General features: G+C 37.4%; 2 protein-coding genes across 22 annotated transcripts in view; both read left to right on the top strand.

The window, feature by feature from the left end:
* SLC4A7 (solute carrier family 4 member 7) overlaps window positions 1-12,085 on the top strand; it is an 84,369-nt gene extending 72,284 nt beyond the window's left edge. For all 5 annotated transcript variants that reach the window (XM_021388845.1, XM_021388841.1, XM_021388843.1 and 2 more), the window contains 9 exons: window positions 32-145; window positions 564-725; window positions 992-1,243; window positions 3,327-3,395; window positions 3,816-3,989; window positions 4,323-4,454; window positions 5,130-5,230; window positions 6,940-7,047; window positions 7,657-12,085. In XM_021388845.1, coding sequence (XP_021244520.1) covers window positions 32-145; window positions 564-725; window positions 992-1,243; window positions 3,327-3,395; window positions 3,816-3,989; window positions 4,323-4,454; window positions 5,130-5,230; window positions 6,940-7,047; window positions 7,657-7,738 — 1,194 coding nt within the window. In that variant the 3' untranslated portion in view covers window positions 7,739-12,085. The remainder of the gene's footprint in view (window positions 1-31; window positions 146-563; window positions 726-991; window positions 1,244-3,326; window positions 3,396-3,815; window positions 3,990-4,322; window positions 4,455-5,129; window positions 5,231-6,939; window positions 7,048-7,656) is intronic.
* The window catches only part of NEK10 (NIMA related kinase 10), a 94,210-nt gene continuing 83,040 nt past the window's right edge, over window positions 12,176-23,345 (top strand). For 13 of the 17 annotated variants that reach the window (XR_002435906.1, XR_002435905.1, XR_002435914.1 and 10 more), the window contains exons 1-6: window positions 12,176-12,350; window positions 18,663-18,778; window positions 19,094-19,154; window positions 20,305-20,435; window positions 20,916-21,014; window positions 23,039-23,123. Coding sequence is in view for 7 of the 17 variants with exons in the window: in XM_021388840.1 (XP_021244515.1) it covers window positions 18,705-18,778; window positions 19,094-19,154; window positions 20,305-20,435; window positions 20,916-21,014; window positions 23,039-23,123 (450 nt within the window). In the remaining 10 variants the exon portion in view is untranslated. Of the gene's footprint in view, window positions 12,351-12,385; window positions 12,561-14,527; window positions 14,612-16,795; window positions 16,979-18,662; window positions 18,779-19,093; window positions 19,155-20,304; window positions 20,436-20,915; window positions 21,015-23,038; window positions 23,124-23,345 lie in introns of those variants that run through there. The other 4 variants (XM_021388835.1, XM_021388836.1, XM_021388837.1 and 1 more) reach the window with 4 other exon arrangements.

The raw sequence follows: 23,345 nt of genomic DNA, 5'->3' as shown, positions 1-23,345 counted from the left end.
ACAATAGTTAACACAGGTCTTTTCTTTATAGGTGCGTTCTACCATCAGTGACTTTGCAGTATTTCTGACAATTGTAATCATGGTTTTGATTGACTATCTTGTAGGAGTGCCATCTCCTAAGCTTCACGTTCCGGAGAAATTTGAAGTAAGAAATAAAGCCTTTAAAAAAAATTATCTTTAAATGCTTGCAGTTTCATAGGCAATGGAACAGTAGTATTAAATAGTAATGGGAATTTAACTTTTTGACTTGCACTGTAGTTTAAGTAATCTCCTCTTCCTGTTCTGAATAATGTATCTCTTGACAAAACTTCTGACTGTGCTGCAGTATTACTGAAAAGTATGTAATCTTTACTGCAAATGAGCAGAAACCATGGAATGGAATGCCTTGCTCAATTCTTTCCATATCACATTCATATTTAACAGCTAGTCAGTCTTTTGGTCGCTGGGAGAAAAAAATCTAAGCTCATATTTAAGACACTGTTTGCATGTTCATTGCAGGTGATGTTTGTAGCAATGAAATCTATACTCTGCTTTAGTGAATATTTATTGTTTATTTTTTCCAGCCCACACACAAAGACCGAGGGTGGTTCATAGACCCTCTTGGAGGCAATCCTTGGTGGACGCTCCTGGTAGCTGCTGTTCCTGCTTTACTCTGTACCATTCTCATTTTCATGGATCAACAAATAACAGCTGTTATTATAAACAGAAAAGAGCATAAGCTGAAGGTGAAAGTCTATCCTATTTCACAAAACTCTAGTTTTGTGTAAGTCAGGTTTATTTTAAATTGGATTCATTCTGTAAGTCTGCAAGACAAAGCAAACAGCTACAAAATAGATGGGTATATTAACTGATACAGAATGACTATAATTTTATAGGCACTTTAAAAATCTATATCTTCCATATTAATTTTATTTACCAAGTAAGTTATAAATCTTGTGTCATATAAATAGAATGTTTATCAAATGATTCATTTCTTTGCTTGATTTTACAGAAAGGCTGTGGTTATCATCTTGATCTGTTCATGGTTGGTATTATGTTGGGCGTATGTTCCATAATGGGCTTACCATGGTTTGTCGCAGCAACTGTCCTGTCTATAAGTCATGTTAACAGCCTGAAAGTTGAATCTGAGTGTTCTGCACCAGGAGAGCAACCGAAGTTTTTGGGAATCCGGGAGCAGCGAGTGACAGGATTGATGATTTTTGTCCTGATGGGGCTGTCAGTGTTCATGACATCTGTGTTAAAGGTAGGAGTTTTACTAAAATACTTGGATTTTCTTTGTGCTTTTCATTTTCTTATTGTGATAGAGTATTTTGTGATAGCAAATCTTCTTACATCAAGTAATACATGTGTAGGTCCATTGACAAATTATGTTTTTAACATCAGGTGTTGATTGAATAGATGTGGGAAAACTGAACAAGCTAGGAGTATAGTGAGTAGAGAAGAAAGCAACCTTTGTCCATGTTGCATGATTTTCTTGCTAGTGTTTTTTTTTTTTAGTTTCCCAAGTCTGCTTTACCCAAAATAGTTCTGTAATTCTTATGTGGATGTATAAATGAAGAGAGAAAAGGAGTGTGATAGTTACTTGAGCAGAAGTAATATAATATGGCCGAAGAAGCAGAAACATCCAGTTCAAGAAGTGATAATCAGAAATGACATTGCCTACTTTTCTTTCTTATTTTTTTTACCTTTTTAAGCTGTTTTTGAGGTCTAAAATATAAAGATTATCTTACAGAGTGTTGTGAAATAGAGGTGAAATAGAGATACTGCAGGTCAAATTAGGGCCTCAGTGTACACTTTCTCTAAATTTATATCAGTTCAATTAGCTTCTATTGTGTCAACTTCAATAGTTAGGAGAGAGAAATAAATAAAAAACGACAACTTTCTTTTTAATGACAAGATAGCAGTTATGCCATGAAGTGTATAATTGCTAATATCTTTAAAGAACTTTGTAAAAGTCTCTTCAAAGACAGATCACAACTTGTTTCACAAACAGATGGCTTCTAAGTTGTTTAAGAAGAGGTGGAGGTAGGAAATAAACCTGTGAACATATGGCTATAGTTTATAATTCATATTTCAAATTACTAATTTGGAACTATAAAAATACATATAATAGCTGTCCATTTGTACAAGTTAAAGACTCTAGGGGTTTGGAAACAATAAGGTGATATTTATAAACGAACATTTAGATCAAACAGTCTCTGGTAGGAGCTCAGCTGTATAACATAAACTATCAGAATCAAAATCAGGAATGTTAAAATGGATTTATTATTACTCAAAAGCTGAAGGTGCTGATTGCTGAACCCTGGTGTTTATCCCACTTTTTAGCAGCTGATTCTTGGAAAGTAAAACCTGCATTTGTTATGGGATCAAGGGTAATACGAATGGGATTACTACAATTCACTCTGTGAAATACTTCTGTTTTTCACTATGAGTGACTGTTATTGTTCAAAAGAAGAAAGGATGACAATACCTTGAATTGCAGACTCTGTACTTTTGCTCCATGTGTGAATGTACACTGATTTAATTCAGTAGAAGTTAATGCTAATGAAGTATTAGCATGTCAAATTATATAGCTCATGGTAAAGACGCTATCTAATACATGTACACACGGTAATTAATCCCTGAAGCGTAGATTTATTCTGCACTATTTTAGATTTCACTGAAGGCTTTTGTTCAGGCTTGATGGCAGCAGTTTCTGTTAAGATTTCTTAACTCAGAATTTCAAACGATTTGGGAGCAAAGTAAGCTTTGATTGCTTTGTGTAGGCTGCCCGTGTTTGATGCAGATGCCGCTGAAATCAGCGGACAACTTCATTATCTTAATAATTTTTAAATTGATCTTACTGAAGCAAACTTAGCCGTGAAAAAAATTATTACTTATGGTTTCTTTTTGTTTCATGTGCTCTGGAAATATTGTGTTAGCAAGGAAAAAATTAAACTTCATATGACAGATTCCCTGAAGTTGGTTGTCACAGTATAGTTCCTATCAAATAGCAACTCAAACCAGTGTTGTTAGCATTAGTAGGAACACTGGTCGCGACCTAGAAAATGTAATGCACAGACAGTCAAGTCTGAACTACTTTTTTAATCCTGGTGACAGCCATATTAGCTGTAGGGAAATGACACAGGTCCTTCTGCGGCTCCCAGCTATTCTTGCTTTTCAGTGCTGCATTTATTCCTTCTGTAAACAGAGCCTTAGCCTTTGTAGATTTTCACATAGGTAAAATAGGAATTTAAACAATTTCGTTCATGTCTTTCACTGATATGACCTGCTAAGTTGTATTATGTTGATTCTACAAGTAACTCTAGCATTCTTTTCCTCTGCAGTTTATTCCAATGCCTGTTTTGTATGGTGTCTTTCTTTACATGGGAGTGTCTTCATTAAAAGGCATTCAGGTAAAATCTGACTTTATGGAACAATTTGCTTTTGTTTAAATGAAAAGGAAAATGTAAGACGTTATTTTAGATCAGAATCAATAAAGTTAACCAGTATTCTCAGAGTAGGATGTAGGATAATTTCCAAAGTATCACGTTCAGTGTTTCTTCTTAACACTGTCTTCAGTTCTCAGTTCTTTTGCTTTTATTCTTTCAGGAGTGCAGCTGAATAATAAATTTTCTGAAATACTCTAAAATTTTATGCTAGTAATGTTTGAGAGGGAAACAAACAATAGAGGTCCCAGCCCCTTGAATAATCAGGGTTCCTTGTTAGTATTTTAATTAGGATTTATTTGTTTCTGGAGTCTCCTAAAAATGTGTATTTCCTTTTGGAGAGGAAGAGAATCATTAACTGAAGGATGATTTTGTATTTCAATGCAGTTTTTTGACCGTATAAAATTATTTGGAATGCCTGCCAAGCATCAACCTGACCTGATATATCTGCGTTATGTACCACTCTGGAAGGTCCATATCTTTACAGTTATTCAACTCACTTGTCTAGTTCTTTTGTGGGTGATTAAAGCCTCTGCAGCTGCTGTTGTTTTCCCTATGATGGTAAGTTATCTGTTCTACAAGTTAATCATTTACCAAGAGCGTGTGCATCATCCACCATCTCTTCAGAATGTGTTTGCTACCTTATGAGGGAAGGGACTGAAAAAGAAACAAACTTCAGTAGCTGTTCATTTTTGAATGACGAGAACTCCTGAAAGTAAGCAATTCAACTGTGAAAAGCTACAAAAGGGGAAATTATCTAACCTGGCAGTAAGATAAAACTGGTACTAGGAGAAAAGGCTGCAGTTAAAAACACTGAATGTACTGCAAGTGTGTGATCATATTTATTTATTTCAGTAGTTCAATATCAGTGATTCCTTTTATGGTTCTTTTAAGGTTTTAGCGTTAGTGTTCATTCGCAAGCTCATGGATTTATGTTTTACCAAAAGAGAGCTTAGCTGGCTCGATGATCTTATGCCTGAAAGTAAAAAGAAGAAAGAAGACGACAAAAAGAAAAAAGAGAAAGCAGTAAGTATGAAAACACACAAATTGAACATGTTGTGAATTAATAGAAAACACTTAGTCGCACCTAAAATTCTTTAACCCAAATACACGTTCTGAAATCCTTTATTAATGAAACTTATTGATTGAGCAACAGTTACAGGCTGCTAAGGACAAGTCTCTATTTCAGTGATGTTGTTATGAATTATGACTCTTCTTTGTGAAGTTAACAAGCAAAGTTGAACAAAGTGGTTCTTAAAACAACATATTGTTACTCTTGTCCTTCATCAGGTTTGAAGGTAGATATGGATGGATGGGAAAGAAAAACCCAGTAAAAGAGTAAAGGGATCTTTACTCTTCTTAAAGTAGTAGCAAAACTTTACCGTACGAAGGTCCTTCTTCTTGTTTGTGTATGCAGAATGATAGTTATAACCAGCTGCTAGTTGGTAATAATATAGTAGTGTATAACTGTATAGTAATTGTATAACTTCTCAGTAGAAGTATCAACTGGCTGTATACCAACTAGCTGAATTTCTTAAGCTTAAAAATGTTATGATCTTAGCTAGATCTCATGCTTTCAGCTGCAGTACCTACAGGGAAGTGTTTTGCCCTGTAACCCTATGGAAATACATTGTTGGTGTGAGAACTTTTTGGTTTCTTCCGCATGAATAATTTTATAAAATATTTACTTAAAATTTACAGGAGGCAGAGAGAATGCTTCAGACAGAGGACAATGAAAGCGTACACCTTCAGTATGGAGAAGGAAATGTTCTGAATTTTCCTGTAAAAACTCTAAAATACAGGTATAATAAAATGTTGGTCTTCTAAGAAGTATTTCTATCAAATGCCATAATTTACTTCATATTCAATTGGTCATGTATGAGCTTAATTTTTTTTCCCCAAGCTAGTAACTCAGCCTTGATTAGCAAGAATTAAGGTGTATCCCGTGCTGCTCTGGTAGCTTTTTGTTGTTGCTGAAACGACATCTTTAATTATAAATTTACATGACCATCTTGAACAGATCGGATGACTCAATTTCGACCAGCTGTTCTCAAGGTGAAGAAGCTTCCTTGGTCAGTTTTTGTGGAATACTTGTGTGCTACTGTGCATGAAATAATGAGTATTAAGCAACTAATAGCATCAGTTGAGCCATGTGTTTACCAGCCACTTGGATTTTTCAGTAGCAGTCCATGTGCCATTCTTCAATGGTTTATTTAAGTGAATGCTAATTCTGTGACCAAAAAAAAAAAAAAAAAAAAGGTTTTGCAGGCAGTCTTTTTGCTTCAGAAGGTTATTTTCTGAATGTACATGTGAGGGTAGTAGGGTTATCAGCTGTCTTCCAGAAAAGGAAGTGCTGGAATTTCACAGCACTGGAAGGTGTTTTGCCTCAGTATATATCTCTTCTACTAGAGATGTATTCTGATTAGTTGTCAGGTATTTTACAGCTGTTCAACACACCTGGAAGTTGTGACAGATAAATAGCGTGCCAGCTTTTTTTGTCTGTCTAATACTAAAAGTTCCTAGATTAAAAATCAGGTGTTGGGTCTACCCTGATTGAATCATAGAATCACCAAGGTTGTAAAAGACCTCCAACATCATCTAGTCCAACCGTCCACCTACCACCAATATTTCTCCACTAAACCACATCCTTTAGTACAACATCCAAATTGCATTGGGATTTTCAGGCAGGTTTTCAGTTTAGACGTATATTCCTGCTGAGTCCTATTGTCTGCTCTAAGAGCAGGCTCAATCCAGCTTCAGCAACTGAAGTAAAGACTATGCTAAAGCATTAAACATTTTTTTTTTAAATTGAGCAATTGCTAATGGCTCTCATGGTAGAACTATGATTTCATCAATTGCTTGCATGTGTATTTACTATGTATTTCACTGTATTGCAACTTGTGGGGATTGGATGTCATCTTATACATCTTCTGCAGTAGATTCTGAAGCTTAGGTGTTGTCTGTAGGGATGTTTAAGTCTGCTTTACCTGTAAATGTGTGAAAGGCAAAGGTCAAAAATAGATTTTGAAAACTTACCACCTGTGAGACTGAACTTCAATAGGGAAAAAAGTTGAGATGTTCGAATTATTGCTACTTGTTAATCTGAACTGAGCTACCAGTTCCAGAATTCTATTAATGTCTACTTTTTTGCACTTGGTTATTTACTGGAAGCAGCTTAAAATAATTCTGATATGTGAATGCACTAGCAGAACTGTATGATTCATTTTATTATTTGTAAATATGCAAAATAGTTTTCTGAAGTTAGAGATAATTGAGAAGTGAGATACCACTACTATCTGTGACAAGCTGTTTAAGATGCTATGAGATTAAGGTAGCACTAGTGAATTATTATGCTGAAGTTTTTGTTGGAGTACTGTGGTAAGTGATGAATTCAACTTGTGGCTGCGTAAATATTGAGAGAAGGCACAACTGATGTAATGTATGAGTGACAACAAGTATAATGTCGTTGAAGGGCATTGAATACTAACCAGAAAGTATGTTTGTTCTTTAGCGTTGATCCTTCAATTGTAAACATATCAGATGAAATGGCCAAAACTGCACAGTGGAAGGCTCTTTCCATGAGTACTGAGAATGCCAAAGTAACCAGAGCTAACCTGAGGTAGCTATAATTACTCACACATTTTCTAACTTCTGTCATGTGTTTGGTAGCTTATTACTGTACTCATATTTATTGAAGTGTATATCAGAAAATGATCGTATGTGGTTTATACATTGATTTGTCACATGCAAGGGATGTGATTTTGAGCTTAATTTTTGCTCTCTGCTCTGAAATCAAACAATGTCTAAGGACATTGTTTTGGTAAATGCATTGTTACTACTTTAATGCTACTTTTAATTTGCTTAATTCAGTTGTATGCTACTCTAATGGGTTTAGGGGTTCTAAAAGCTTTATTAGAGTGTGTGCAAATACAAACATGGGAATGGTTTGATCCTGAGTATTAGAAATGCCAGTGGGAATAAAAGGTAAGTACAGCATTTTCACTGCTGCTTTGATCCTCCACTGGGTTGGTGGGTTTGGATATTTGCCCAACTTAGTTTAGATTTCTAAAAATTAAACTGACTCACATACCATCTTTATTGGATATGAAACATACTTGAATGAAGTATTATATTGACTCTTGAGTATAAAATGTTTGATAACTAGCCGTGAGTAAAATGAACAGTATCTTAAATAAATATCTTAAATGACTGTCTTTGCTTTCAACAGCCCTGAGAAACCGGAAAGTGTGAAAATAAATGTGGAAGATTCACCTGTTGTGAAATACGTGGATGCTGAAACATCTTTATAGAACTGAACCAAGGGGAATTGTGTGTATTTGTGTGTCTGTATATATATATCACTGTAGGATATTATACCATTGAAGTGTGATTTCCAATTTAAGGAGTAACATGTATTTAATTCTGCCGTTGTTTAGGGATCTGTAGATATGCTGACATGAGAAGATTTTCCTACAAATCATATGAGTGGTAATCACACTTCAGCTATTTATTTTATTGGGAATTTTATTTTCATTTTAAATAGGAATATTGCAATGAATGCATATTATTTTCAATAATCAATATGTGCATAAAAGTTAAATCAGCTTTTGCTGATGATTACTGGTCCACATTGCTTAGAGTTTCGCAGTACCTCTGTTTATAATGTGCGCTACAGAAGTTTGTTTTCCATGCAGGAAATTACTGCTTGTTTTTGCAGGGTATACTTTTTTTGTGATTTCATAGATCAAATATTAATGTACTGTTAACATGAACTACTGTGTTTTGTGTCTCCACTACATGCTAAAGTGTTTTGGATTCTGTCACTCATATTTTACAGAAGAGGCCAAGAGCCCTAAGTCAGATGGCTAAATAATCCTTGAAATACATGTAAATATCCTGTTTTGCTACTTCTAAATATACCCCTGATTTTTCATTGTCATCCAGTAGCCATGATTTTAGTAACTGTAGTTACAGTCCCAAGTCAGTATTTGCCATTCTGGAATCTCTGTGTTTACACAGTTTGAATTGAATTTACAGGCAGCAATTTGTTCTGTAGGAAGTTATACTTGCTACGCTAGTGCTCTTGGTTTCTTTACCTGTTTTTATTTACACTTTCCATTGACTTTGAAAAACTGATTTACTCATCTCTAAGACTGACACTTCAGAGTATTTCATGTCCTCATAAAAATCTTTCTTGCTCAATTCATTTTTAAAATTTATTATATATTTGATTAAATTAGCCATAGTGTAATTCTGTAATAGGTTTATGATCAGTATTATTTTATGGATTTCAAATTGCTTGTGGTATTTCTGTGTACAGTTCTGATTCTGTTCATTGTAAAGGGCGTATATGATAGCACACCAACTTATTTTAAGCATTTTATTTATTTTAATTAGTATAAAATTTTATCGTGTTAGAAGAATTGAAAAAGTAAATATTCATTTATTGAAGTAAATGGGATTTTGGAGGTTCATTGATTAAAAATGCATTGATTAAAAAGTGCATTTATTGTACTTACGTTTTTGAGGTTTAGTGTTAAGCAGTGTAAAATCTGAGATGATGAGAATTTTATGTGTAAATGAAAATCTTGATCACTTACCTGCTGCAGTTTCCAGTACTAATATTTTTTTGCCTTATGCCTTTGTTTTTTTGGCTTTAATTTCTGAAATGGTCTTTTTACATTCTACCAGCCCTTTCTGGATGTATTATAAAGGCTTTAATTAGAATCTGTGCACATTTCAAACTAGAACATGCTGTTAGCTTAATTCTGTTTTGATTTATGAGTTTTACGGTGAACCTCATGGTAAAATTCTCAAAGAATGCAAAAGGAGCAGATTTTGGAGGAAGGCAGAACTTCCATCTGAAAGTACCACCTGAGGTGGAATTCTGGTACTCTTCAGACAAGTGACAATGGGACAAAAGATAATTATATGTTACAAAAATAAACCCATCCGTTGGAATAAGAGGAAATAGTTGTAAATAACGCTTAAGTTGTATGGGCTGTTAACTGTTTCCATTACACGTAATGTAATAATAGTTTATTTTTTTCTCTCCATTTGACTGAATTGATAAGGCAGTTTACTGAAAAAATACAATAGCATACAGCAATATGAATGATCCTGCCCAAACTCTCATGGCAAAGGCTCAGGTCAGTGGAAAAGAAAGTGAGGTCTGCATTACTAATTTGATTAGTACTGTGTAATGACCTCTACAGGATGATGTCCATTTATCCTTAGATAACAGCATAGCTTGTGCCTTAGCTTGAGTATATGCTCATTCAGGAAATAGCTGTTTTCCCTCTAGTGAAACTGAGATGCAATGAAAATATAGCAGATAGTTGCCCAAAACCGTTAGCATTATCTAAAAGAAAAAAAACAAACAGCACATCTGCTCATCAGTTACTGGCCATTAGCTAGCTACTGGTGAATCTAAGAAGGAAAATACTATTTTGAGCAGTTCACGTAGTGTTATCCACAATACGCTACTTTTGTACCATTCTTCTCAGTAGTATTTTATACGTCATGTTCAGAGCCCTATGATTACTTCCAAGATTCTGAACATTATTATAAGCCTCTTAGATTTTTAACTCTTCAGTGCCAGAAATCAGGGTTCCCTGGTGCTATACAACTTTTATCTGGCTTCTGCTTCTGAAGGGTTAAGAGATGGCCGATATTTCAGGAAGTAGGTGTTTTTCTTGTGAAGTTTAAAAGCAACAAACAAACCACCAAAACCCACAAGTCTAATTGCAGTATTTCTTTAATTCTAATTCTGTAGATATTTTCATCAGTGCCAGAAATACCGTACTCGCAAAGCAGTTTACAGTGACCTTTAGTTCCAGTGTTTTGTTAGTAGCATGTTCTGCTTGCACTTTTTTCCCCATGTGAATAGAAGACGACCTGGTATTGAGTGCATAAAAACTCACAGATAACTTACAGTAAAGTAACTTACTGCTCGTTGTACACCACTTTTGCTTTAAAATTGTGCATACTATTAAAGTAAAGCTAAGGGTATCGTGGACTGTATGTAGCTATGTTTTGCCTTAATGGGTGCAAAAGAGCAGTGATAATAACTGTGCACTGATTCTTTCATAGGGGTTAAGCCCTGTAAAAATTAAGCCAATATATTTCCATTCCAGCAGTTAGAGATAAATAAACAGTCCTGCACTTTTTTTAGATGCCTTGGTTTCCCGGAATGGAGCTTAGTGCTACTGTGTATCTGGCTGCAGAGCCACCTCAGGAAGTCCCCAGTCTTCTTTTCTTTTTCAGTTTTGTTTTGTTTTCCCTCTTCTTTTTCTAATTTATTTATAAATATGAATGTTTACATAAAGTGTGGGTCTTAATTTTGACCACTCCATTTAAATTATCATCTAAAATATTTCACTTAAAATACAGTCTTTTGTTTAAATTAAAGTCTACAAAACTCCTTCTCAGTACTTCTCATGTGTTACAATGGCATGCTTTCATTCTGTTTACATATGCCCAAGTTAATTATACCTTCCTAGATTCATTTTGCGGCTGTAACAGAATATATTGTTATTCAGTGAAATGTTCCAAATTGCCAAGTTTGTTGTGGTAAAGCCTGTAGGGGTAGAATTCAGTGCCCTATTGGGGTTTTCAACCAAATGTATTGGCCATTTTTTTCTGTGTGTAATGAAAGCTTTCCCGTAACTTTTCACTTGCTTCACTTGCATCTTTGTTTTTATGTGGTAGTTTCCTAGTTCCTGCCCCGTGTCAGGCAGGTTCAGCTTCTGTAAAATACACCTGTGACAAACTGGTGTCATGTCACAGAGCCTGCACAGTTTTAAAGGATTATCTTGTACATATGTTCTGTAAATCGTAAGATAAATGGCTCATGATTTTCGGTTCACAGTGTAGCCTGTTAGATGAGCATCACAATGATTTTAGTTTTCCTTTTGCTTTCTGTGATTAGTAATGTTTTAATTACTCATTTAGGTAAAAATCATTATCAAGTACAGCACGAACGTGTGAAATACTTTGTTTATACCAACAGTAATTTATTTTACAGCAAATTTTAAGACTAGAAGCACACAGCTTTGAGTCGATGTAAGACTAGTGCTATGAATACAAAGCAAATTGCTTAGAATTTTAAGTCAATTTTATTTTGTAACTTTTTTTTAGGGCGAACTTATAGGAACTTCTTAGTTGCCTTTGAAGTTAATCTAAAAGGCGTTTTCATACTGAATTTAGTATCTGTTGGCATTTATTTGGGATAATGAGTTTGCAAATCAGTACTTTTCTACGCGACGACTCGGGGCAAGGCCCGCACTCTGCAATACGGCCCTGGCTGCTGCGGGTGCTCCGCGCAGCGCTGTCTTCCGAGGTTCAGCACCCGCCGCTGAGCCGCGCTCTGATCTCAGTGCCGATGGTCGGAGGCGCCATCACGTACTGTACGGTTCCACTTTGTATGACTGCTTTTCTAATCGCAACGATGCTTTCTTACTTTATAACGGGATCCCAAATGAAACGTTGTTCCAAATGTAGGATCAGTCTTCAGTTTGTATAGAAAACACCGATCTCAGACTTGTCTTCAATGTGAAAGATCCAGCCTTTGTTGTTTTTAATTACTGGTAGAATAAAATTATCTTTTGTAACGTTTCAGAAAGTTGGCAAAAGCAATAAAAATCTACTGAACAATATTTCGCCTTCTTGTGGTATGTGAGCGGGAGCGCCGGGCTGTTGTTCCGTCCGGGCGTCCTCGTTTCCATGGCAACGGCAACCGGCGTCGGCTGTCGCTAGGGTTCCCGCGCGCCTCCCAGCACGGCGCGTTGCGATTGGCCGACGCTGATCTCTTCCCGAAGAAGAGGACATCCGATTGGCCGCCGGCTCGGGCTGCGCTCCCGAGGACGGGGCGCTTCGCCGTAGCCCGAAGCGGTGGCGGAGGTTGCGTGCGGGGGCTGCCACGTGAGTGGGGCCGGGGCAGGGGGTGCCCCGATGACCGCTGCGTGGGGAGAGGCTGTCGGGTTGTTCCGAGGCGCGGCTGCAGGCGCCTGTTTAGGAGGGAGCCGGCTCGCGGCGGGGGCGGTGGAGGTCGGGGAGTCGGGCTGCTGCTTCCTCAGCGCTTCGTGGTGTGGTCAGGGAGCCTACCGGGCGGTCAGATGGTGCGGCCGTTGTGTGAGTAAAGTCGCAGAGAGGTACAATGTAAAGGTGTCAAAGGTGTTTAAAAAAAAAAAAAAAAAAGTCGAAACGTGATGTTAGCATTTGGGAATGCATGAAAACGTGCTACATGGTGTAAAATACAATAAAGGTATCAAGTGCTGGGGCAGGCCTGCCTAGTCACGAATAACATGTGGGAAGTGCAGGGAACATGTTTGTGCTGTGTACTATCCACGTGCCTGAGGTCACATCCAGTCCTGAGTCTCACCCAGCAAGCTGGAAGTAGTGCCTCTTGGGTAAGGACCACTTTGTGCCTGCACTAGAATCATAGAACCATAGAATCGTTTGAGTTGGAAGGGACTTTCAAAGGTCATCTAGTCTAACTCCGTGCAATGAACAGGGACACCTACAGTTGGATCAGGATGTGCAGAGCCCCATCCAGCCTGACCTTGAATGTCTCCAGGAATAGGGCATCCACCACCTCTCTGGGCAGCCTATGCCAATGCGTCACCACCCTAATTGTAAAGAATTCCTTCCTTATGTCCCATCTAAATCTCCTCTGTTCTAGTTTGAAACCATTTCCCCTTGTCCTGTCACAACAGATTCTGCTAAAGAGCCTGTCCCCTTCTTTCTTATAGCTCCCCTTTAGATACTGAAAGGTTGCTTTCAGGCCTCCCTCGAGCCTTCTCTTCTCCAGGCTGAAGAACCCCAGCTCTCAGCCTGTCCTCATAGTGGAGATGTTCCACGTCTGGGATTGTTTTTGTGGCCCTGCTCTGGACACACTCCAGTAGGTCCATGTCTCTCCTGTACTGAGGGCTCCACACCTGGATGCAGTACTCCAGGTGAGGTCCCACCAGGGCAGAGTAGAGAGGTGAGATCACCTCCTTCACCCTGCTGGCCACGCTTTTTTTAATGCAGCCCAGGATACGGTTGGCTTTCTGGGCTGTGGGGGCGCACTGCTGGCTCACATCCAGCTTGCCATCTGCCGGCACCCCCAAGTCCTTTTCTACAGGGCTGTGCTCTACCCTTTCGTCCCCCAGCTTGTATTTGTAGTGGAGGTTGCCTCAACCCCCCAGCTGCAAGACCTTGCACTTGGCTTTGTTGGACCTCATGAGGTTCTCCTGGGCCCACTTCTCAAGCCTGTCTAGGTCTCTTTGGATGATTTCTCTCCCATTCCTCAGGTGTGTCAACCACACCACACAGCTTGTTGTCATCTGCAAGCTTGCTGAAGATGCACTCGATCCCACTGTTGATGTCACTGATGAAGATATTAAAGGGCAACAGTCCCAGTATTGACTCCTGAGAGACACCACTTGTCACTGATCTCCATCCAGACATTGAGCCATTGACCCTCACTGTCTGGGTACAATCTTGCAACCAGTTCCTTGTCCATCAAAATTCTGTGTATCCAAAAGATACTAAAGCCTCCCTCATGGTTTCCAGTGACTGCAAGTCCCCCAGAGGCTGCCTGGTAACCAGGGTGGACAGCATGAATTTCAGACAGCTGCATATGGTTCTTGCCTTGGTACAGAGCTGCTATCTACCCCTTGGAAATCCACTTTTCCTTCATCTATGAGCTGCAGATTGGCTTCATGGTCTTAGGCAGAAAATGCAGATATAAGATACGATCTGGAAAAAAGCCCAGAGGCTCACACTGTGTGTGCCCAAGAATGTGAAAACAGGCCTGGCCTTTTATGGCTTCCCTAGAACTGGTATGGTGCAGAGGAAAAAGCAGGGGATTGAGTGTTTCCACTTGTTGGGAAAATGGGAACCTCATTTGGAATCCTAGTTTATCTTCAGAGAATCTTCTAAGAAGTGGTTAAACAAAATTCAAGAAGTAAACACATGCATATGGAAGTTTTCACATAGAGTAAATGTGCAGATTTCTGTATTGATTCAGCTGATAAAACATGTAAGAAATATTCTTCAAACGTTGTCTGTACGTATTCATGGGTTGGGAATTTCCTAGGCTTGTACTGCCCAGTGGTGATGCTTCTGACTGCCGTGCTGTTCGAGAATGAGTGGAAAGCAGTCCAGCCCTTTGCTTTCACCTGACTGGAGAGGTAGAAGTACGTTTTAGGAACTTTTTAGTCTTCTTCGATTCATTCTTAGCCAACATTTGACCCCATTTGAAATACATTTCTAATATGCTGATAGTTGCTCTTTTAAGGAGTGATTTTTCATCTGACCTCACACCCAGCTTATGGTATTAGATAAATTCCTATCTAACAACGGCATCAAAAGTCTTCTGCTGCTGCTTTATCCAGCTCAAGCCAGTTAAACTTCTGTATATAGTTATGTAGTGGAACACAGCCACTGGAGTGATTAAAGAAGGAGTTCACGGTCAATCTAGCAGCTAGTTAGATTACAAAGCTGTTTGTGTCTGTTACCCATATCCAGTAGTTATTGCTAATAAATATTATGAAGAACGTATTGTATCTTCTTGTTCAAGAGCACTATTAAACATAACACTGTAGTTTATGGAGGTCATGTATTCTCCAGTATGTCTTTGTGGTTTTGTTTATTTTGAGGTTTCTTTTCACCTTCTGAAGCTTTATGTCCTTGTGTCATCTGAGACAGACTGGGCCACAGATCAAATCTGTTGTGGTAATTCCTTTGTCTCCTGTTTCTCATCATGTGGATTTTTTCTGACAGAGTTCTTGGAACATTCCTTGTCCTATCCTGCACACCAGCACTGTTAGAATGCATCTCTCTTCCTATGTAATTGAGTTAACATAACTAATTAAATGTAATTATCACCAGTTAAAAAGAGTTAGTTAATATTGTTCTCATTTCATTGTTTTAGACGAAATTGAATAAGGCTATGTCTATGCTGTAAGGACGTTTTCCTAAATACATTTCTGTTGTTTTTAAACATTGTCCAATCTCAGTCTCTTTCTGACGCTACCTGGGTGAGGTGCAAGTGTTGTTTGTTTTGTTTTGTATGCATTACTCATGAGGCCAGCTTACTAGCTGGGGCATAGTTAGTAAGATAGTTAATAGTCTGGCTCCATGGAAATTTCTTCTGGCATGAGTAAAGACGAAACACAGCGGTGGGAACGTACTCAATGGTTTCAAGAAAGTCAAGTAACTGTGTGAATCAGTAAAGACATTTTCCATATCTCTTTTCTCTCAGGGTTATGGCTCGTACAAGGAAAACAAGAGGTTGTTTCCTGTGGTACCCCTCACTCAGGGTGTGGTGCTTGTATGCCCACTTGGTTTAATGACTGGCACCTGATGAAAGGGTTTTCTGTGCTTCTCTTTTCGTAGCTGTGCACTCCTGACCCTTTCCTTGCCAGCAGAGATGCTCATTGGGCTGTTATAACTGTGACCTACATTTGTAGAAAACTAACTGTACAAAGAGATGTACATGGCTCTCTGCCTGTTTAGTTCTCTAAACTCTTAGGATTGGACTGGATAATCTGAACGAGTGAAGGGGAGTGGTGGATTTTGGGAGGGGTCAGCGACTGCCATTTTCACCAGCAGATGGCTGTTCCATTGGTTTATCTCTGGAGGCAAATTGAAGGGCTCAAACACTTTAAGCCACATGGATAAATTCTCTGTTCTGCGTGTAGTCCCTGCCTTTGGACACCAACGGTACCTGGGGACAAGCTATAAGGTGATCAGGGTTAATGCAGAGAAGATTAGTTGTAACCTCATTCAGCTTTCTCAGTCCAGCAGACGGTGCAGCCCTGTGATGCCATGCTGGCAGATGGAGGTTGTGCAGGGTCATTCTGCGACCGGGGCTGCCCAGCTTTCATTGTAGTGTTTACTGACTTGTGCACGCTCAGTGTCCTCTAGGAAACAGAGAAGCAATGTCAGGACGAACCCTCTGCGCAGGGTGAGGGCAGCGTCCCTGGGTGTGCTGCATTCCTTCTTTATCAGACAGCAGTGAATGAAACTTGGCTTCACATTGAACATTTGTACCTCTAACAGCAGTGAGACTAAAATATTACTCAGATGGTACTCTGTTTCTTCTTGACTAAGGTAACACTACCAGCAAGATGAGTGGACTGGCAGCCCTAGAGCAAGGTTGAGTGCAGTCTGTGGTTGTAAGGTTTCACAGTTGTGAGATATTTCCTAAATAATCACAAAGACATCACAGTTTTGAATGAAACCCTGCCCGTACTGGAATCCTGTTATTTTACATGTTAAATTTTCTAGGATTTATCTATATTTACTCATGGACATGTTGTTTTGTGTGTTATTTTGTTTGATTATTCGTTAAGTGATTGAAATCTGTTCTTTTTAAGTGTGTATTCACAAGCAAGTTGATAATTTGAGAGTGTCACTGTACTGGTGTGCAACTGTGAGGTGATGATTGCATCATGCCATGCCTCAGCAATGTGCCATATGGACTGGGGTATTGCGGAGAGGATAAGAAGCATAAATATTACTAAATCAAGATGTGGAAATCCATACTCACAAGGTTTCTTGTACGTGCTTAACAATGTACCTGACTTCTCATAACTTTCACCGCTTTTGAAGCGAATTAAATGAGTTAATCAAGCTGCCTTCATTTAGTTTAATCTGAGATAAAGAATTTTGTCTACATACTGGTAGAACAGATCCGATTTATATTCGTTCCCTAGTGATAGATGGTGCAGCAGGAATGTTCTGAAGTGTCTTTAATAATGCTGTTGAGTAGATGCATGGAGGAGCATAGAGGAATTTCTTGGAGATCAAGATCCATTGTTCTCTATGGGATTACCAGTGGTAGGATAAAGGCTTGTTCCATAGAACAGAAACAGATGAACTTGTCTTACAGGACAAGTTCCCAGAGTGAGTTAATACAGTGCATGAGTTCATGCTGTCAACAGTTGCATTTTGTCTGGTTCTGTGTCTGATGTGAAAGTGTATAATTGGGAAAACAATCCTCATTTTTCAGTAGGAAGCAGCATCTTCTAATTTGTTTGTATTCCTTTTGTTTCTATCCTAGTTGCCTTCGTTTCTTTGCCTTTATGAGAAGGAGGAATAAAAATCAATAGTAGAACTCTATGCTGCACAAAGAGAAAGGAAAGCTATCAGATTTCCAAGGGGAAGCCCTGGTAAAAGACACACCAAAGGGAACACCCAATCTAACCATATTTAGTGAATAGTAAAATGGATAGAAAGAATCAGACAGTGGTGTTATATTTTTGTTTTTTAAATCATGGGAGCTCTACCAATATGATTCAGCTGTATGTAGTTCTCTGGGTAATTCTTCAGCTCCAGCCTGCTTCTGATCATCTTTCTTTTTCACTTAGAGCAAATGAGTAATATACCAATATGCTGCACCAACATAATTTCTCTCATAGCAGAAAGAGGTTCCTCTTGATTATTTTCTCTATGTCCTTCTGAAGAAATGTGTGCAGGCAACAAGATGTGGGCTTTTGTAGGAAGTCAGACCTACTGAATGTGACACAAAGAGACTGAATGTTTGTCTGCAGTGGATCTAATGTGTGGTATTGACTTTCCTGAGGCCAAGCCATTACAACTGTATTCACCTATTGAAATGAGCTTTATGTCCTACTCTGCAAGAGAAGCTGAGTGCTATTGGTATAAGGCATTCAACTGAAATTCAGAAGACTCAGGTTCCAACCTCTACTGAAAATTTATCTGATTCTTTTCTAGGCAGTGTGATGAATTGCATCTCATACGTTTGTCAGATGCCTCCATTTTCTATCCTTGATCCATCTTTTGTAATTATATTGTAAAATTGTTATCTCCTATGTTGTCTGAACAATACCTTTACGACATAACCTTGATGCCAGTCTGTAAGCACTACTGTAATATAAATAAGCAAGCCATTGTGAGAAATAATGGTAAAAAATAAGCAAGAAGAGGAAAAATCCTAATAAAAGGGAAGCACAATAGCAAGACAGCTACTATTATTTGCCCTTACCAAAAATAAATAAGGCTTCTGTATTATACATTTTTTTAATTTCTTGTTAATATCTGGGATTCTAAAGGGTATCCTCATGTAATACCTAAGGTTTCATGTTGAGAAAATGCTAGAGCTATTTTAATGTTTGTTTGTTTTGTTGTTGTTGTTGTTGTTTTCCTTTTCATTTAGTTCTGTAAGTAGACATTTGGTGCTTAATGTTGCAGTGATCTAACTCTTTCTTCTCTGTTTTTAAGGAAATGAGTCCATTAGCCGTGTGATGATGAGCATGATACACAATGCCTGATCAGGACAAAAAGCTAAAGAGCACAGAAAAAGCAACAGACCAAAAATCTCATGGGATTTCTATGAGGTATAGTATCTGATGTCTTACTTTGTTTGAACTTCAGCAGGACCCGAGTGGAATTTGCACTAGCTGCCAAAGCAGAATGCTTTAATTTGAAATGCAGTATAAACATGACAACTGTTACTCTGGTCACAAAGTTTATTTACACCTTTGTTGATTTAAGGCATTCTGGAGAAGTTCTAAATTCTTTTCCATGCGAAATGAGGACACTAGGCAACTTTATTTTCTGTCAGTAGCGTTGTTTGTTGATTTTCTTTACTCTTAAGGAGTACTTCTATGTAACTACTAACATGTATATTATGCTGTTGTGTTTTATTCTAGGGACTATTCTGACCTTAAAAGACTTCAGTCTCTCTTAAATGCTCCATCAAGCAAACAACAGGTATTTTTCAATAGCAATTTTTAAACATGCTGTAGAATTGTATAATCATAAATACTGTTGACTATGGTTTGTAGCAGATGCTTGTGATATTGTGTTCCATTATGATTAATTGTGTTAGTAAAATCTTGTGTAGTGGATGTGATGTCCTTTTTTTTCTTCCTCCTTGGCAATATTACTGCTTCTCCGTGGGATAAATCCCACTCAGAAAGGGTGACAGAATGAAACTGAGGCAAGTCCTGTCCTACTCTGCCATAATCTTTATTTAAACAGGAAAAAAAAAAATCTTTGTTTCTCCCTTGAACAGGTTGTATTCAGCTATTAACAGACATAGACAAGTAACCTCATAGATTTATTTTCTTCCATGCCCTTCCAAAATCTCAGTAGAAGGTAGGATTAGGGATTTATTAGTTGCGATATGTAATAAAGTAACGTGTAATAAAGTAAGAGTAATAAAGAACAGAAAATTAAAAAAAAAAAGCATTTTAACCATAAGCAATCCATCTTCAGAGAATAACAGTTCAGCTAAAAATGTTCTGGGCATAAATATTAGTGCATGAAACTTTTAGGATATTGTAAAATCTTCACCTCATCTCACTTGGTGAAGCTTCTGCTTGCCATTTGAAGCAACGAAAACCAACATGTGAAGATGGGTGTGAGTCTCGGGAATACCAAAGCAATTTATCTCTTTCTATTCTGTAAAAAGAATATGACAAAACTTAGGGAACTGTCCATGGAATATAAGAGTAATTCATTTCCATTCCTGGATAGAGGCATGAATTGCTTCTGAGCAGGAAGCTGAAACACTGAGTTCTACAATCTGAATGAAATATGGAGGCTGTGCACATAGATACTGTGTTGGAGATTCTCTTGAGCTTTACTGTTATAAATTTTAAAGGGCAGCTTTCTTTACATTTTATGTATCTCCATGTATTTGTTTTCTAGCCTCGCTTTGCATCAATTTTCTACCACTGCAGTTTTTTATCGCATGATGATGTGTTTATATTTTACAATGGCACTTATAGACCGAAGGTTTAACAGCATCTATAGTTCAAGTGCTAAATTGAGAAAAGGTGATTTTGCTTGTTAGCATTTTTGTAAAACTGTTCAAATGCACCGTTTGCCTCGTGAGTACCTTCTCTTTCCTCCTTAGCTTTCAGGTGTACATTTTGAAAATGGTCAAATCGGCATAACAAGATCTCCGCAAAATGTCAGAAGTGACAGACAAGAACTCCATCATCAATGGCAAGAGTCAACAGAAACTGTTGAGCTTGAAAACTTTAGGTAAAAGAAAGAGCCAGTATGATGACACTGTCTTGTATTTCTGAAAATCTTTTTGTGTCTTAGTCTTGTTGAGTTGTTGAAGTTGTTTATATTTGTGTCTGTTACTTGTAGTTTCATGTTAACCTGCTGAGATATTAATGATACAATTTTACCTTTCTAAACCTAACTGTGAGTATTTTTGCTTTGTAAGTTTGACACATGCTTCCACTCAGTAGAGTGGACTGTTGAAAGTTAATATATTCAATTTAAATAAAGTAATGCTTTGTTTGGAAAGCTTATATTATACCGTTATAATTGACTCAGGTTAAGCAATACAGACTGTTCTTCAAAATTATTACTGTCTGGAAATCTGAAATTGTGTTATTCTTTTGCAAGTGCTTGTATGAGACTTCTTAATTTTTCTTGTTAGTGTTAAGTTTTGACTTGTTAAAACATAATTACGAGTTCAGCATTTTCCTTTTTTTTTTTTTCTGCCATTAGTGTGACCTACAAGAATGAGAGAAATTTTAGCAAACATCCCAAACATAAGCTGTTTCAAGATATCTTTACCGCTTTAGTTAAGAACAGACTTAACAGCAGGTCAGTGTATTAAACACATTCATTTCCAATGAAGAGAGGTCACTCTTTCTTGCCTTAATCAAGGAACCAGGATGCATGGATAAGGCCTGGTATATATGTTTCACCAACAGATCTCTGTGTGAAAACTAGTAGCTTCATATTTTTGCATAATCTCAGTAATAATTTTTAAACGATCATTTTGGTATTAGCTTTGAAGACAAAATGCTTGAGTGGCTGGGAGTGAAGAAGGAAGGATGGGGTATTTTGTTGAAATTTGAATGACCAAAGTTCTAACAACTGCTATGTTTCCCTTGATCATTTGTAATCTATAGTTTGTTTTCATTCTTACTTTTATTTTTTTATTTGCATTTTATAGAAAAAGCTCTTTCTTATGCTGCTCTCATTTGGATGAGCAGGAAAACTTTGCAAGATATTCAAAAATAGAGGGGTAGAGAACAATGTTTTCTGAAAAGAATCTCAGAACTTCAGGATTTCTATTTCTATATATCACTGCTGTCTGCAGTATTTTTCCTTTTTGAATATCAAATATATCTTATAAAAAATTCTCAGTGCAAAAGATTAAAGGAGGAATCCTAGAGCATTTTAATCTGCTAATACGTATCTAATAGACTTTACAGATGTACTTGAAAACCACTACAAAATTTTCATAGTTTGCTTAGACCCCTTGGCAGATTTAACTGAGGAACCATGTTATCTTTGATAATTTAAGTAAGGTTACAAAGGTGATTTAGTTGCCCTTTGTAAATACCTTATTGCGGTTGTGATGATTTCCTGCCTTTGGAACTACTGCCACTGCAGTGTGTCAGAATCTTAGAAGTTGTCACCTTGGCCTGCATTACACTTTTTTGCAGGTGTAACTATGTTGCTTGGGATGCAAAAAAAGCAAAATAAAATAAAATAAAATTTAAAAAAATCCAGCACACTCATTTACCGACATCACTGTGTTGGCAGAAGTCCAGGTTGGAGATGGTTCTGTTGGCAAGAAAACTGTGAAACTGCAATCAGCTTAGCTTAAGTTGTTTGGATATGAAGTATAACTAAGCTGGCAGAAAAAAATCCTGCTGGCATATGCTGAATATTACCCTAAGTTCTCTTGTAGCATGGAATGTAAATGTAGCTATAGTAGAAGAGGCCTGAAAATGTTAACCAGGCTCAGAGAATTACTGTCTCTTCACAGAAATGTGACAAATTATTTGCTCCACTAAAGATATTAACTGTCAAGTGTTGAAATATTTTGAAAGAATAACTTTGAAGAACCACCATTTAAAGTGAAATGAATATAGTTTTCCAGTCTGATGTACTAAATTTTGCCTGCCAGTATATGGTTTCTGCCCATGGAAGTTATGCACTTTTCTTAAGTGGCCAAGTATGGAAGCATAATGAAAAATACTATTATTTTGGGCAGAACGTTGGCAAAGAAGGACTTAAATTTTGCTAGTATCTATTTACAAAACATTTATTTTTATCAAAATATTTTTAGCCACTGGCATCATTCCCAACTGCAAATGATAAAATGAGAACTGCCATATCACGTAGACTTCTGTTGCTTGGAAACTTGCCCGGATACAGATTCTGTCCTCCCAGTTAAAACAAAAAAAAAATCCCTGAAGATATCTGATTTTAGGTTTATTTTTATTAGGATAATGGGGATATATACCTTCAACAGACAGTGGAAATAGTGATTCCGTTACTGATGTTTATGCAGGACTGCTGTCTCCGAATGCTTTGTGCTTTCTGCCAAGTCTTGGTCTTGAAATGTGTGCCGAAACATAAAAGAGGAAATTCTATAAGGAAATATAATCCTCTGTCAAGAACATTTAAATTTTTAAATTTTTCACTATATTTGATTATAAATGGTAAAGAACTGGACAGAATGGCATGGAATTCTATGGTACCGTATTTTCGTAAGTTGTCGCAGGCCAATAATCTTATAGTCAGTTGCTTCCTGAATCAAAATCTTTTGTATAAGTGTGTTTGTACTTGTTTATTGTATTTGGTTTATGTTTTGGATATCTCTTTTACAGGGAGTGGGTTAATCAAGCTCCATCCATCCATTTCCTTAGAGTATTAATCTGCCTGAGATTATTAATAAGGGATCCATGCTATCAGGTCAGTATGTCAAAATATTTTTTTTCTTGGATAAGGGGATGCATATAAGTATCATGCTTATAGTCGTGTTGTTAAATGTACATATAAATGTGTACATTCTTATGAATGCATACTTACCGTATATATATGTATACGCCTGTATTTCTATGTCTGAAGATACAAGAGACTTGCAAAGAGATTGTACATGTTAACTCTCACTGTCATGAGATAACTTGTTCAATT

This window comes from Numida meleagris, chromosome 2, assembly GCF_002078875.1.
Source record: "Numida meleagris isolate 19003 breed g44 Domestic line chromosome 2, NumMel1.0, whole genome shotgun sequence".
NCBI lineage: Eukaryota > Metazoa > Chordata > Aves > Galliformes > Numididae > Numida > Numida meleagris.
Note: the sequence above shows the minus strand (reverse complement) of the source record. Positions and strands in the feature narration are given on the sequence as shown.